The sequence below is a fragment of the Tasmannia lanceolata genome, unplaced genomic scaffold, assembly GCF_043159265.1.
Source record: "Tasmannia lanceolata isolate RefF3 unplaced genomic scaffold, GAP_Taslan_0.1 ptg000019l, whole genome shotgun sequence".
Taxonomy (NCBI): Eukaryota; Viridiplantae; Streptophyta; class Magnoliopsida; order Canellales; family Winteraceae; genus Tasmannia; species Tasmannia lanceolata.
In genome coordinates this window covers 12,381,151-12,396,466 of record NW_027518696.1, presented here as the reverse complement: position 1 = coordinate 12,396,466, position 15,316 = coordinate 12,381,151, and the positions used below count along the sequence as shown (strand labels likewise).

Sequence of the window (15,316 nt, the reverse complement as noted above, 5' to 3'; positions counted from 1 at the left end):
TTGGATCTATTACTAAAACTTTGAGGGAAATTGCTGGGATTCAGGTAAGGCAACAAAAAATATGGTCAATGGCAACTGAAAATAAAGATATCCTCCGCCTCTTTTCCACGGCAAATGGATCAGGGACGAAAAGCTCATCCAATACTTATCATGACTCCAACAAAATCACTCACTTAGACTGCTTTACAAATAATTCAAAATTAATGGAATGAGAAATAGAAGGTAAGTAGTGTACCGTGATTCTAAGACCCTCTTCACATTTTCCCCTCGTACAATCAGATGGTGAGGAATGTTTGTTCAAGTTACTTTGATGTCACATCATCTGAATCGTGGGCGCCAGGCCATCCATCACATGGCTAGGAGTGTTCGATCAAAATGGTGTTAATTAACTTTATGTCATATCCATTGTGAGGCCTTACGGACGAATGTCTGGGTCTTGGGTCACATGGGTGCGGCCCTCTTCACATGTGGCACATGGGTATCCTCTTCTAAAATGATATTAACCCTACCCTAAATTTGAAATGACGCTACAAGGAATGTGTATTGCCTTTGTCAAACATTAGTACATTACTTTTCCCTTTTGGCTTGGCATGTACTTATTATAACGGTAACTACATGTGACCCATATGTTTGCTAATACACATGCTTCATATTAGGGAAATGATATATTCGCCCATTTTTAGTTGGGACAGTCCCCTTTAGTGTAAGAGTAGTCATAAATAAACTAGAAAGGGCTGTCCCAAGTTAAAAAATAGAAGCTAATATATCTCTACCCGTCATATAATTGATATATGCGCATCCTTAGAATTGTGAGTGCGTGCGGGTCCTTATTATTGGCAAGGCCCGTCTCAACTCCATATTCTTGGATGCTAAGGATCTCATACAACAAGGTTCAGGATGTGGTTGCAATGGAACTTGACGGTCCGATCCTATGCAATCCAATTTAAATGGATGAGGGTCCATTTAGAGTTGAAAAAATTATGGATCCCTATTCAGGATTTGTGTATATGTCCAAATCCGAATAGGATCTATTACATTATAAGAATTTTTAATAAATTTTTTGTCATGGATTGGAATACATTATAAGAATTTTAATAGTTTTATTATATTATAAGAGAAAAGGGTTTTTGCGTTCGAGCGCAGATAGCTTATCATGAGTACAGGAAACAAGGCTGGGGCCACATTTTTGGGGTGATCCCAAGCATTCATTTGAATGGCCCCATCATTGATGGGGTGTGTATAAAAAATTAGCTCCATTGGATCATCATAGGGTGTCTATTTGTGGCGGTGAAAATGGACAGATACTGTTTGTCCACTAATCTGCCCATTTTTCACCCCACAAATGGACATCCTAAGATGATCCAATTAAGCTGATTTTTGGTGGACACCCTATCTATAAAAGGGCCTTCCAAATGAATGCTTTGGATCCCCCTACAATGTGGGCCCACCCCTATTTTTGCACTCGAGCGCAAAAACCCTTTACTCATATTATAATTTAATATAAATTATAAGAGATTGTACAGGCAATTTTGCTAAAAGCATTTTTGCAGCTCGCTTTTTCAAGAGAGACGGTCATCTTAGATAAATTAAATGAATATAAGACTTTCTGCTTCGAGGTGGTTGTTCTTTTTTGAAAAAGTGACCTGCGAAATGGAATTTTGCAAACTTGCCTATATATTCCTATATTATAGATGAGAAAAGAGAAGGTACTCCCTGGAGTACATAGCTTATCTACTCCCTACCTTAAAATAACAGTTGGGGCCACATTGTTTGGGTGATCCAAAGCATTCATTTGATGGGCCCTCACATAGATAGGGTGTGCCCAAAAAACCAGCTCGATAGGAACATCCTAACCCTATGAACTGTGGAGGCAAAAAATGGACGGATTTGTGCAGGTTTATACACGTCCATTTTTGCCTCCACAGTTCATAGGGTTAGGATTATCCTATCGAGCTGATTTTTTGGGCACACCCTATCTATGTGAGGGCCCATCAAATGAATGCTTTGGATCACCCAAACAATGTGGCCCCAACTGTTATTTTAAGGTAGGGAGTAGATAAGTTATCGATAAGTTATCTACTCCAGGGAGTACCTTCTCTTTTCTCATTATAGATATATATTAATATTTTTTATAATAATTATGTAAATATTCATTGCACTAGATAAGACATGCATTAAGGATCTATTTTGGCCATTTTTTCACTTAAAAAACAATGGGTGTAAATTTTTTTAATTTTCATTTTACTTCGAAAGAAGCAGAGGGCCCAACAAATTTGTGTAACGAGAGCAAAATTGTCATTAATTTTGTCACCAAAGATAGGTGTTAAGGGATAAAAGATTAAATAACGCCATCTCCAACAGCTTATGCTTTTGGAGTAATTGGTTGTTTGCCATGGTAACAGTGCAAAGGTCCTGGGTTCAAGACTTCATGTAATGACCAATCCAAAGAGAGGGGCCACATGTACCACTTGTACGCCAACTCTAAAAAGACGGGCCACACATGAGGATGAGTGTTAAATTATAAAAGATGTATGGCAGTGATAAATTCAAAGAAGAATACACCTCCTTTAACAGAAATGCAGGGGGTGTATTCTTCTTTCAAGGGGTTGAATTTAGCACTCCCAAGATGTAAATAACATTGGGAAAATGGTCGGAGATCATGGCCTAGACATGGGTGGACCTGGCTCGAATCGGCCCGTTCACACTTCTAGTTCAGACCACATATTCATCACTGGCTTAAAACTCCACCAGTGACCCACAAGTTGAAGAGATATGAACGCATGGAAAGCTTTTGGCTACACCCAAAAAAGCCATGAAAGAGAGCGCATAAATAATTCACTCCTGTCTGTAACGATCAGGTCTGACATTGGAATGTATTCTTCTCTCTCTCATGTTAGGTCGCTCAGAACTGCATGTTTAAAAGCTAGAACTTTACACTTGATTTCTGACATGTACGCAGAAAGGGATACTCTTTTGACCAGTTTCCGTATATCACATGGCTATTCACGATTCAGCTCGTCTTATCACATATCTCTGGTCAAATATTCAGTTGAGAATATGGATGTTCCCCAAAATCCAAAGCTATTACTTTACTGAGAAAATTACATATAGACCCCCTGTGGTTTGGCCGTATTCCGCTTTAAATCCTGTGGTTTGAAAGTCATCAAACACACCCCCTATGGTTTCCGTGGGTTTTTTTTAACGTGGCGGAATAGACGGAAAGGGGAAAATGACTGTTATGCCCTCGTCTTCTCCAACTAAAATTTTTATTTATCGACAAAAACCCTCGATTTAGGAGTTTTATTTCTCTTCATTCACATCATTATCATGATTTGCCCATAAATCCTAATATTTTAGGATTTTTTTAATGTTTTTATCAAATTTTTTTTTTTTTGAAATGTGGGTTTGATGTAGCCATGGGTGGAGGTGACGGCAGTAGCCGGAGATGGCGAATACGGCGGCGGCCGAAGGTGGCGACGGCGGTGGCCGAAAGTGGCTACAACGGCGGTGGCCGGAGGTGCAACGGTGGCGGCGGAAAATGGCGTAACCCTAATCTTCTGCAAATGAGGGTATTTTTGTCCTCAAAATATTAACCATGGTTAGTTTTAGTCATTCCGTTAGGTTAAGCTAACGGACCGTCAACAGAGGGGGTCTACTTAAAAAAGTCAGAAAGTTGAGGGGGTGTGTTTGATGACTTTCAAACCATAGGGTTTAAAGCGGAATATAGTCCAATCACAGGAGGTCTATAAGTAATTTTCCCTACTTTATTTCTTTATGTCTTGAGGAATACGCTTATCTCTTCTATTGATATAAACTTGTTTTGATTGGCCATTTATACTTACTGAGCATACTATTGAGTTGTGGTTACCAAAACAACAACATTTTTTGATTCCTCTAGTTATCAGCTTCGTTGACTACCTTTCTCTTGGGATGTGATACAGTAAAGAACCCATGAATAATCCCACAGATACAATTGAGGTGTGTGGAAAATTGCACTGGTTAAGGACAATACACACTCCCCACCCTATTGTTCGTCCTTTATCTACCAAGATACACAATCATTTGGGCATTTTGTGCAAAGAGATAATCCTATGAACTTTTAATTGCTAGTATCATCCAAAAAGATGATTACATGTGAATAGCCAAGAAAAATAAAGACATTGATTTTAGAGGTTTGTTTTTTTATATATGAGAAAACATTAAAAAACGTCTCCACCTCCCCTAAAACTCTCCTAACATCTCCCACTCCAGACTCCCCTAAAAAATATGAAAAGTCAAAACAAAATATAAATATTATATTTTTAAAATAAAAACAAACACTTGCTTTTTTCTTTTCTTTTTTTCTTTTTTTGTAGAGAAGTATAGTCCAAAAAGGGTGGTGATATTTTCACCCTCCCCTGCAATACGCATTCGCCCCCCCCTTATAACGTGAACAGTAGGCCATTTTAACGCTTTTTAACGTCAAATTACGTTAAAAGGGGGGCGAATGTGTACTGCGGGGGGGGGGGGGGAAGGTGAAAGTATCATCGCCCTCCAAAAATAACAAACATCAAAGGATTGTAACAATCCAGCTTTAGACACCAAAATGCTCCTTTATTCAATATGAAGAGTTAAGAGAAATATGGGAAACAATTTACGTTTCACTGGGAGAAAAATGCAGTGATGTGTGTGGAATGTTATGTTCCTCTTGGTGTATTATATGTGACTTGAAAATGTGATACACTTAAAAAGGGCAGTGATAAATCGACCCCCCAAAATGATAAACCGACTCCCCATGTGTCTATCTCTCTCCTCTTTCTCTCTCTAACCCAGAGGAGAGAGAAAGAAACATGGGGAGTCAGGCCCCCTTAAAAATTAAGAATCAGATGAAACATCTTGGAGCTTTATAAAAATAAATCCCAAGAATAGGCCCATGGATTATAAAAACCAGATTGATTCGAGTTCCCCACTGTAGCAAATGTTTTTCAAACTAAAGGAACAAGCATTTACAGTCATTTAAAACGTTTTCATAATGCAATCTTTTTTGTTCTAGGAATAAGTCGCACTTATACCGCACATTGGTACTAAAGAAATAAATGTGGAGTCCACAACAAACAAAGAAACTGTCGGGATAGTGTCTCAACAAGAATCTAGCTACTACCCGAGCATGGAGAAGTATGTGACAACAAACAAGGAACCCAGCCAGCTTCTCAGCTGATAAGGAGCTTGAAATCTTGAAAAAATAAAATAAATGGAAACACCCAAATCCATGCCCAATATTGCCCATCCAACTCTATCTTGATGCTGGTAACTCAGACATTATTTATCCATAACTCAATCACGTCTCCCGGACCCATAGTTGTCCCATAAAAAAATCAGAATGGGATACAGTCCAAACCAAAATAATATTTTCAGTCTCCGCCAAAGTCTCCTAAATATCCTCCTTGGCATCCTACTCTCTAGATTATTTTGATCTTCGTGAGACCTAGTAAAGGAATAGCTCCTGCTTGTAAATGCCAACCTACTCGGCAATATTTGTTAGTGTATTTTCAAAATAAAAGTGGGTTTTGAAAAGGTTTTAAAACAAAAGTTCTTTTGGTTTGTAAAATATGGGTGCTTTAGAAAAGAAAGTAAAAGAGCTTTGGTAAGATAGATAGTCCCACATCGGTTAGGCAGAAAGGCTGGAGAAGGATATATATTGCAATGCAGCATTCGCACACCAGCACCCACACATGTGGCATGAGCAGTGGGGAGCTAGTAGTGCTCTTTGGCGCTCCAATTCTCAGATTTTTTGTTACAATTTCGAGGGAAATAATATGAGTATGGTTAATTTAGAGGGATGTCATCATAAATTCAGGGCACTCTAAATAAAAATTGAGTAGGGTTGGTTTAAGTTATTTTTGGTATTAAAAAAAAACAGAAATCCTAGAAATGCTTTCCCATTCCTTACTTTTCTAGAAAATTCCAGCAATACAAATAGCCAATAGGGCCAATGTATTAAATTTCGACCAAAATCCGAAGTTTCGGGTTTCGGTGGAGAACAAAACCGAAATCGTGTAAAACTCGAAACTTTACAAAATTTTGACTGAAAATTTGAAATTTCGATCGAAATTTCATTTTTCCTTAAATTTCTGTCTGAAATTTAAGAAAAATCCCAAACAATATGGAATTTTAACATTTTTTAATATTTTCCCGAAATTTCGGCTGAAATTTTAGGATGAGATAAAATACTGATTTATTGGTTTCGTCTGATTTCGTCCGAAATTTCAGTTTTGGTGAGGACTGAAACGCATTCCAAAACCGCAATTTAAAACCTTGATAGGGCCTAAAAGTCCCACAGCCCCATTCAGTTATGTTCCTCAAGTCGGAAAGCTCAAATAAATAATATCATGGTAAAAAGAAAAGAAAAGAAAAAGAGAGAAAAAGCTTGTTCGGTTCTTGGAGAGAGAGAGAGAGAGAGAGAGAGAGAGAGAGAGAGAGAGAGAGAGAGAGAGAGAGAGTTCCACGTGGGCCAAGGGAAACCATGTCATTTTCCTCCTTAAGACGAAAGAATGCAAATGAACAGAGAGAAAATGACACAGTAGCAGGAAATTAGGTGTTTTTTCGCCTATTTTTCATGGCAAGTTATGCAATTGAAGAGGTCTGTATTGAAAAGTGGAAAATGAGCTCATGTGATTATATATCATTCATGGTCTCATTAAATAGCGAATGAGAGTAGGAAAAATGGGGTCTATCATCTATGCACATATGCAAGCCAAAAGGCCCACAAGAGGATTTTTACAAAATGGTTCAAAAATCAATTAACTAGACATGTGCACATGATATTACACAGGTGCAAGCCCAATTGGTTCGATTCATGCAACTCTACCTGTAGATTTTTGCTTTTTGTTAACTTTTTATTTTTATAAAGATAGTAAATATTATATTTTATCATTTAATCCGACTGCTGAAGTTCCTCAACAAACAACAGTTCATTTTCTTCATCTATTGGAAACCCCACATCTTAATGAAAGGATCACTCTAATGTTGTTGGTTATAACTTATAAGTTTGTTTACAAAACCAAGAACCGAGGTGATGGATTGATTGTCACAAAGCTAAACTCGTTTCTAAAGGTTTTCACCATGAAGGACCTTGGTACCATTAGCTTCTTCATAGGCCATATCCTCACACAAAAAAAGTACACACTAAAGCTTCTTGAATGGGCGTCAATGCTTCGAGCTAAACCTCTTACTTACCCCTCTGCTCTGGTTCTAAGATGTCATGTCAAACATGTCCTTTGTTATCTCAAGGAGTCAAGGGTACTCTAGAAATTGGCTTTACTCTTCACCCTCTCACAAATGCTGATCTTATGCCTACTTAGTTGTCGACTTGGCCAAATCCCCTGATGATCGTCAATCTACCCCGGCAACTACATCTACTCTGGTCCAAATCATATCACCTGTAGCTCTTACTGTGATTTCTCGTTCAAGTACTGAGACAAAATACCGGGCTTTTGTGATCACCAAGGTTGATTTTTGCTGCAGGCTACAATTGCTACTGTGACTTGGCGATGTAGGGCGTTGTTATCAAGGTTTTAAATTTCGACCAAAATCCAAAATTTCAGGTTTCGGTCGAGAATGAAACCAAAATCGGGTATACCCGAAACAACATAAAATTTCGGCCGAAGTTTAAGAAATTTCACCCAAAAAAATAGATTTTTTCCGTTAAATAATACTTTTCCGGAATATCAGCCGAAATTAATTTCGGCTGAAATTTTCTATGAAATAAAATATAATTTGATTTGATTTCTTGGATTTTTCCCGAAATTTTAGTTTCGGTGAGGACAAAAACACTTTCCGAAACCGAAATTTGAAACCTTGGTTGTTATTAAGTCTCTGTTAGTTTTTTTTTTTCCTTTTTGGATAATGGTTATTCTTATCCTAGAAATAGAGTTTGAGTATTTTTTAGTCTATAAAAGAGGGAGATGGCATTATTTAATCTTTTATACTTTAACGCTCCCCTTCACATGTTGCCTCTCTCTTGGGTTTGGCCATTTCATGTGGAGTTTTGAACTCAGGACCTTTGGCTCTGATACCATGTGAAACAACCAGTTACTTCAAAAGCTTAAGCTGATGGAGATGGTGTTATTACTCTTTTATACTCTTAACACTTTCTTCACCAAGGGGCGATTTTGCCTCAGCAACTTTCCGTACACCACTTGGAGCCTCACCATTCGATTCAACAAAAGTGACAAATCTATTCGATGAAATGTTTGGGAAAAGCCTTTTGTCTAAGAGATTTGATCACAAGACAAGCTCACCATTGCTAAACCTCTGGTGCGTTCGAAAGAGGGTGTTCATGAGAACGACAGCACTACACCCCACATAGCACTATGCTTCCCTTAACAAGCAGTCAATCACGTAGGATTGACTAGCAAGGCCTACGCCCCACGTAACACACGTAACACTTTGCTAGTGTGCATCCCTTAACAAGCAGTCAATCACGGAGGACTGACTGCAATCATCCACATGGTGAAAGGGACCACATAGCGCTACACCAGCGATGGTGAGAGACTGAGAGGAACTACACAGCGCTACACCCAGGGACTGGGCTTGGAATATTGTTCATAATTTTTTTAGAAATATGTTGAGCAAGGTAAATAAGTCTCTGGTAACTTGATATTTCCAAACATTTGTTTTTAAGTGATGATTTTCACCACAACTATAGAAATAGTTTTTCCATAATCATTACTTTCTCATTGCAAGCTCCTGCTTGTTCAAAACAGTTCCTTTAGCAGCTAATCTACAATAAAACTAAAAAAGGGTCATTGGAAAATAACTATACTTCAGAGAAATTAATTACAGGTACCAAAGTCCAAACAGATATAGAAGAGTCAACAAAGACACCATTTCCTTGCATGACAAAGTACAGTATAGTAATAGTTTAGCATAACCAAACACCTAAGACTATCCATGCTCTTGAGAGCTGGATTTGGAAGCTCATATTGGCTTCAGAGCCTTAGGCTCAACTCACTTACGTTAAAAAAAGATTAGGAAAAACAAACACATTAGCATAACCAAACACCTAAGACTACCACTACAGTTGGGAAGTTCTTTTGTTCCTCTTAGAGCTGGCCAAATGAGTGGGCAAGATAAGCTAGTGACCCCACAAGCGGAGCATTGATGTAAGTGGCCGGCTCAGATTGCTCGTAGTCCGATCGCTTGTCCGGGAAGCGATCTTGCGCATCGGGCCCACCAACAACAGCCCCCACTAAGAGATTGGGATTGGGTGATTGGGAATTCATTATACTGAAGCCAGATGAGCATGCAATCTTAGCCGGATGGTTGGCAACGGACGGTAGCGATGATCCCCTGTGGTGGATCCTCTCAGGGTATCTCTGTCCATACCCCACCATGTAAGACATCTGCAAGGGATTGTCTCCTAGCAAGTAGTCGACCTAGTGTGCATCATAGATAAGTAATGGTCAGTTCCACTAACATACACTGGGCTTTATTTCGGTTCACATTAGCCGAAAGCAATTGAACAAGAGTGAGTTGTTATTATACCTGTCTTTTGGCAATGGTTCTGAGTCTCTTTGGGGTTATAGTGGCCCCACCACATGTGACAACCCTTGAGGCAGAGGTTAAGTACTTGGCGTAAGTTAGCAGAAGGAAGGAGGCAGAGGTAACATACTGCATGTTAGTGTCACTCATCTTAAAAAGAAGCCCTCCTGTTCAAGAAACAAACCCAATAATAGCTGTTTAGACTTTAGAGAATAACAAGAAGAAAAAGAAAGGCTACTGATATTGGCACGACCGTATTTTATAATTGCACAAAATCACTTTGTCTTTTAGCATTTAACAAGCTGTCAAAGTTTATTACAATTCCAAAAAAACTGTCAGAAGCCAAGATAAAAAGAAAAGACAAGGTGACTTAGTGCAATTATTAAAACATGGTAGTGCCAATACCAGTTTCCAAAAGAAAATGGAAATTAGAAGACCTGGGGTGTACTGGGCTTGAGAGAAAGAGGCTCCCGGTATGAGAGAGCAGATGAAGTTATCAGCATGCCCTTTGTAATCATGGAGGGATTTCACATTTTGAATGAGAAAGGCCTGAAAATGCAACAAATACACCAAGAATATAAAACCCATTTCTCCAAACATACAGAGATGAAACAATGAAAGGTTTTCTTCAAATGAGAAAATAAAATCCTGCCTTGGAAAGAAGAATCCTTGCTCCTACATGCTTATTATCCCACCCAAATGTATTGTCAGTCTCATCAGCTCCAAGTGTCTGACCATTCACCTGAATGTAGTTCAGATAAGCTGGGTTTCTGGTGGCCCTATGAAGCCATGCTGCTCCCCATAACAGCTCATCCTTCAATAAAGAAAAAAGGAAAAGGAAAAAGCACAGAGGATTTAAAAAAAACCCATGAAAGAGAAAGCATGCAAAGAGGTAAAGCACCAACATATAAAATAAGGAGACCTGATATCCAGAATAAGAGCAGTAAAAGGGACAAACAAATGGCTTGAGTGCATTGCTGTAGGACCCCCTGTACTTATCAGCAAAAGCAAAAACCTGCAAACCATTTAAGAAACATTATCAAATGAGCAGGAAATTAAAAAGGTACAAGAAAGGAATGACATTGATTCTAATGGATTTATTTATTTATTTTTACCCTGATAGCAGTCTTGAGAAGAAGCCTGGAGTATGAAGGATCAGATTTTCTGAAGACCAAAGATGCAGAGGCAAGAGCAGCTGCAGTTTCAGCAGCAACATCAGAACCAGGGTTAGTAGTATCTATTTTAAAAACAGTTCTTGGAGTGTCCATATCCTCTGGTCTTTCCCAACAGGCATGGTCCTTGTTAGCATCCCCCACCTGCAACAAAAGAAAAAAAAATCAATTCTAACACAACAAACTAACCTATTCAAAGCCTTACAAAAAACCCACCAGAGATATGGCAAAAGTACTTTAAACAAATGAACATTCCCTTACATTTGATTTTAACATGTGAACTTAAGCGGTTAAGCCTATTCCCCTCCAAACCCTGCTTTTCCTAAAACCCCAGATTTTGTTTATGTACAAAAAAAAAAATAATAATAATAATAATCAAACTAAGTTATCCACAACCCTATTAAAAACCACTAGAGATATGGGAAAAGGACTTTAAACAAATGAAACATTCCCTTACAATTTGCTTTCAACATTCCCTTACAAAACAAACCACATTTGCTCTGTTTCTGTTCAAATAAAACATGCAGCAATGCCCAAAGAAAGAAAAGCAAAAGCTGGGGATTTTGTAGGTACAAAAAATTGGAAAAATGTCTTTCCCATGAAAAAACCCAGAAAGGAAAAAACAAAACAGATTTTCTATATTAAAAAAATCAATTTAAGCACAGCAAACTAATCTATCCACAACCCTATAAGAAACCCACTACAGATATGGGAAAAGGGACTTGAAACAAATGAAACACTCCCTTACATTTGCTTTCAACTTGTGAAAGCAAATAAGCCTATTCTCCTCCAAACCCTGCTTTTCCCAAAAACCCAGATAAGTAAAAAAGAAAGCAGAGAGTAGGCAAAGCAATAACCTGGACATATATGGTGTTAGGATGAGCAGTAGCTTTTAGAAGATAATCAGTAGCCCAACGAATAGCTTCCCTTGCATTTTCCAACTCTCCTTTCATCAAACCACCAAACTCAATCACACTCCATGAAAGCATGGTTGTGGTAAAAGCCATGGGAAAACCAAACTTCACATTGTCCCCAGCATCATAATACCCTCCAACCAAATCAACCTACAAAAAAATAAAAACCAACATCAGCATTACAATAAAAGAAACACATAGAAAAAAAAAGTTAGGCTAGATTTCTTGCATGCATGGCTGAGCCATCAGAGAGTCCTGAATCCCTTCTCCACTTGAGCCTCTGGTTAGAGGGGAGTTTTCCAGATCTTTGTCCTTCAAAGAAAATGATTGATTTGGAAAGGGCATCTCTGTAATTGTGCTTGGAAAAATGAGGATGGTGGAGCCTTTGATGGGTTGCAAAGGCATTGGAGAGGAAGAGAGTTGTGAAGAGGAGAAAAAAGAGAGAGGAGAATGCAACCATTTTGTGAAGATAACCAACCAACCAACCAACTAACACTGCCCAACTGAATGCTTTATGAGATGAAAGAGAGCTCTCTATTTATAAAGCTAAGCAGGGTCTGCAACTTACTGCTTTGTTATTATTAACCCCACTTTTCATTACTACTTAAATAGGAAAAGTGCAGATTTCTTGCCCTCAATTTATTTATAGGACTAAAAAACCCCTGTGAAAAAACAGTATAACATGTGGGAGAGAGATGGTAATTTTTTGGGGACCCTAACGGTCATCTTTGGGAAAACGACTGATTTGGCTATTGTGGTTTGGTAAAGTTGTGGTGTGGGTTTTGTATTATGGGCGCCTCGAGCTCTCAACTCCATGTACTTGTTTTGATTTTTGTAAGTTGGATCATATGCCTACTTAGGATGGCGTGTGGGAGCTATTTAGCCTATTTGGTTCTTTCTAACTTGCTGTGCCAAATTTCCTTCTACATTGCTTCATTTATACATGGTAAAGATCTAGTGGAGCCCAAGTCCAGCCAAGCATAGTGTAGCACTGTAGCCGGGGGATGATGTATTTGCCTCCTTTTCTTCCCCGGGCAACCCCTTGTAGTGTTAAAAGAGTAGTCATTAACATGGTTTTAAATTTCGACCGAAATCCGAAATTTCGGATTCCTATCAACACCGAAACCGAAATCGCCAATACCCAAAATGGTACCGGATTTCGGTTTTTCATATTTCGGCAGAAATTACAACCCAAAAATCTCAAATTTCTTAATTATTTAGTATTTTCATTTCGGCAGAAATTTCAACCAAAAAATCTCAAATTTCTTAATTCTTTAGTATTTTCCCAAAATTTGGGTAATTTAGGCCGAAATTTGGTATTAAATAAAATATTGTTTCTTATTGGTATACCGGTAAACACATTCTGAAACCAAAATTTAAGACCATGGTCTTAAATACAATAGAGGGGGGTTGGCACAGGGAAGAAAAGGGGGAATTTCACTTCCTTACTTTAGGGCCAACCTTGATTGATCTGAGCTTACCACGGTGAAGAGAAAAGAATGTATTTTTTGTGTGTGTGCGCGCGTTGTGTGTGTGTGCGTTGTGTGTGTGTGTTGGGGGGGCGGTTGGGGTGCCTAATATGAGTTTTAGATCTCCCTCTCATTGTGTTCCGAGTTGGGGATGGTGTCTTATACCCATGACAGATGACAGTAACATCTTTAACTTTATCTGATAAACCAGTGGGGTCGCTGCTAAACCCCAGCTTACCTACCAAAAAAATAGTTTAGTGAAAAAACAAAGAAACCCAATTTTATCATGGTCCTGACCCTTGATTCCATTTGGATATTTATATATACTACTTGTGAGTAATGAACTACATAATCTCCTTGAGCTCATTGTAGAGTAGGAAAGGACTAATCCAAACATCAGGGCAAGGCATATAACCCCATGCATAGGAAATGACTTCCTCTACTATGGGTTCCCAGAACCCTAGACAGACAGATCAAAATGGTAAAGGTTGGCTTGCTTTGAGATCTTATTTACCCATCATTTGTTGAACTACAATACACCAAATTTAGATTGGCAGGACGTTTTGAAGGACCAGATGATGTGGTCCCTATTCCTTGACGCTCTCCTAATAGTCAGCGAAGATGCAGAGCATGTTCCCTTTGTAATTGGTCCATCTCTCTACATGTTAGTACATCGTCTTCTAGGCAACGCTAGCTCTTTTCATAAGAAACAACTTTGATCAAAAGGAAGAGTTTTTGCTTGATCCTCTTGTCTCATCTTCTTCTTTGAGCAACAATGATTTAACTAAAGAAAACCTCTTTGAAAAAAGAAAGCGATAAAACCCTATTGAGACCTTGAAAGAGATCAAACAAGAGGAAAATCATTGAGCCTAACACTCAATGGAAGAAACTAAAGTCATCAATTTAGGCACCTAAGCTGATGCAAGAGAAATGCGGATTGCATCAATTTTATCTCCGTAGGAATATAAAGAGGTGTTTAAACTATTATAAGAGTTCAAGGACGTCTTTCATGGTCCTATGAGGATATGCTAGGCCTAAATATGGAGATTTTGCAAAATAGAATACATGCCTATCCGGTTGCCGAGCCCAAAATGCCGAGATTAAGAAAGATGAAACCTAAGTGGGCTCTTAAAATCAAATAGGAAGTCACCAAGTAGTTGGAGGTCATATTCTCTGAAGTGGTCAGGTACCCTGAATAGATCTCCAATATAGTGCTAGTTTCAAAAATGTTAGGAATCGTAAGAATGCGTGTAGATTTCAGGGACTTAAACAAGACTGTCCCAAATATAGTTGCCCATAGACACCTTGGTTGACAATACAACTAGCACATCCTTCTATCATTTATAGATGGAGTTTCAGGGTATAATTGAATCATGATGGCACTGAAGATAAGGAAAAGTCCTCATTCATTACCTAGCGGACGAGATATTGTCACAAAATCCTTCTTTTCAACTTGAAAAATGCCACACACCTATCAAAGAGCAGACACCACTCTATTACAGATAGCATCATAAAGAGGTGAAAGTTTACGTGGAGGATATGATTGTCAAATCTAAGGAGAGGAGCACCTATGCGGAAGTTCTCCAAAAGTTCTATGAAAGGAAACTTTTTTTTTAAACGATAACAGTTTTATTTCAACTCTTGCTCAAACCTCAAAAGTGTGTCTTTGGGGTAACTTCTACAAAATTACTCGGTATTATGGTTAGCGAAGGAGGAATCAAGGCAGACCCCTCTAAGACTAAGGCTATCAGGTGATTAATCCTCCTCAAACAGAGAATGGAATAAGAAGATTCCTTGGACAGATATAATATGTGATTCGATTCATAGCATACCTCATTTCATGACTACCTAATTATGAGCCTATCTTCAAGCTGCTGAAAAAAGGGGCAACGCTCGAATGGGATGACAATTATGAAATGGCCTTTGAGAAAATAAAGTACCTTGTGAATCCCCGTCTTAGTGCCTCCAACTCTTGATAGACTCTTATTATTGGTAATAGACACTGCCATGGAAGCAATCTTAGCCCAGTATGACGAGACAGACAAAAAGGAACAAGCCATCATTACTTCAACAAGAAAATGCTAGAATAAGAACAAAGGTACAATTCATTGGAGAAAGCATGTCTCACACTGGTTTGAGAGCTCTAGACACCGCGACATTATCTACTACCGCAAGAAGTCTAATTGATCTTTCGAATGGATCCACTAAAGTACCTATTCAAGAAACCAACTTTGACTGG

General features: G+C 38.5%; 1 protein-coding gene across 1 annotated transcript; it reads right to left on the bottom strand.

The window, feature by feature from the left end:
- Positions 1 to 8,842: 8,842 nt before the first annotated feature.
- Positions 8,843 to 12,131, bottom strand: GH9B13 (glycosyl hydrolase 9B13). The gene is made up of 8 exons (XM_077362756.1): positions 11,838 to 12,131; positions 11,552 to 11,758; positions 10,638 to 10,838; positions 10,445 to 10,537; positions 10,175 to 10,336; positions 9,960 to 10,071; positions 9,526 to 9,689; positions 8,843 to 9,416 (listed from the first exon to the last, which is right to left on the bottom strand). Exons 1-8 carry the CDS (start codon positions 12,066 to 12,068, stop codon positions 9,084 to 9,086), a joined length of 1,503 nt encoding a protein of 500 aa, XP_077218871.1. The 5' UTR covers positions 12,069 to 12,131; the 3' UTR covers positions 8,843 to 9,083.
- Between the last annotated feature and the right edge of the window lie 3,185 nt (positions 12,132 to 15,316).

Coding starts and splice junctions, on each gene's coding strand:
- GH9B13 (XM_077362756.1), bottom strand. CDS start 12,068: ATGGTTGCATTCTCCTCTCTCTTTTTTCTCCTCTTCACAACTCTCTTC. Junction 10,839..11,551: donor CTAACACCATATATGTCCAG/GTTATTGCTTTG, acceptor CTTTTGTTGCAG/GTGGGGGATGCTAACAAGGA. Junction 10,072..10,174: donor CAAGGATTCTTCTTTCCAAG/GCAGGATTTTAT, acceptor TTGCATTTTCAG/GCCTTTCTCATTCAAAATGT.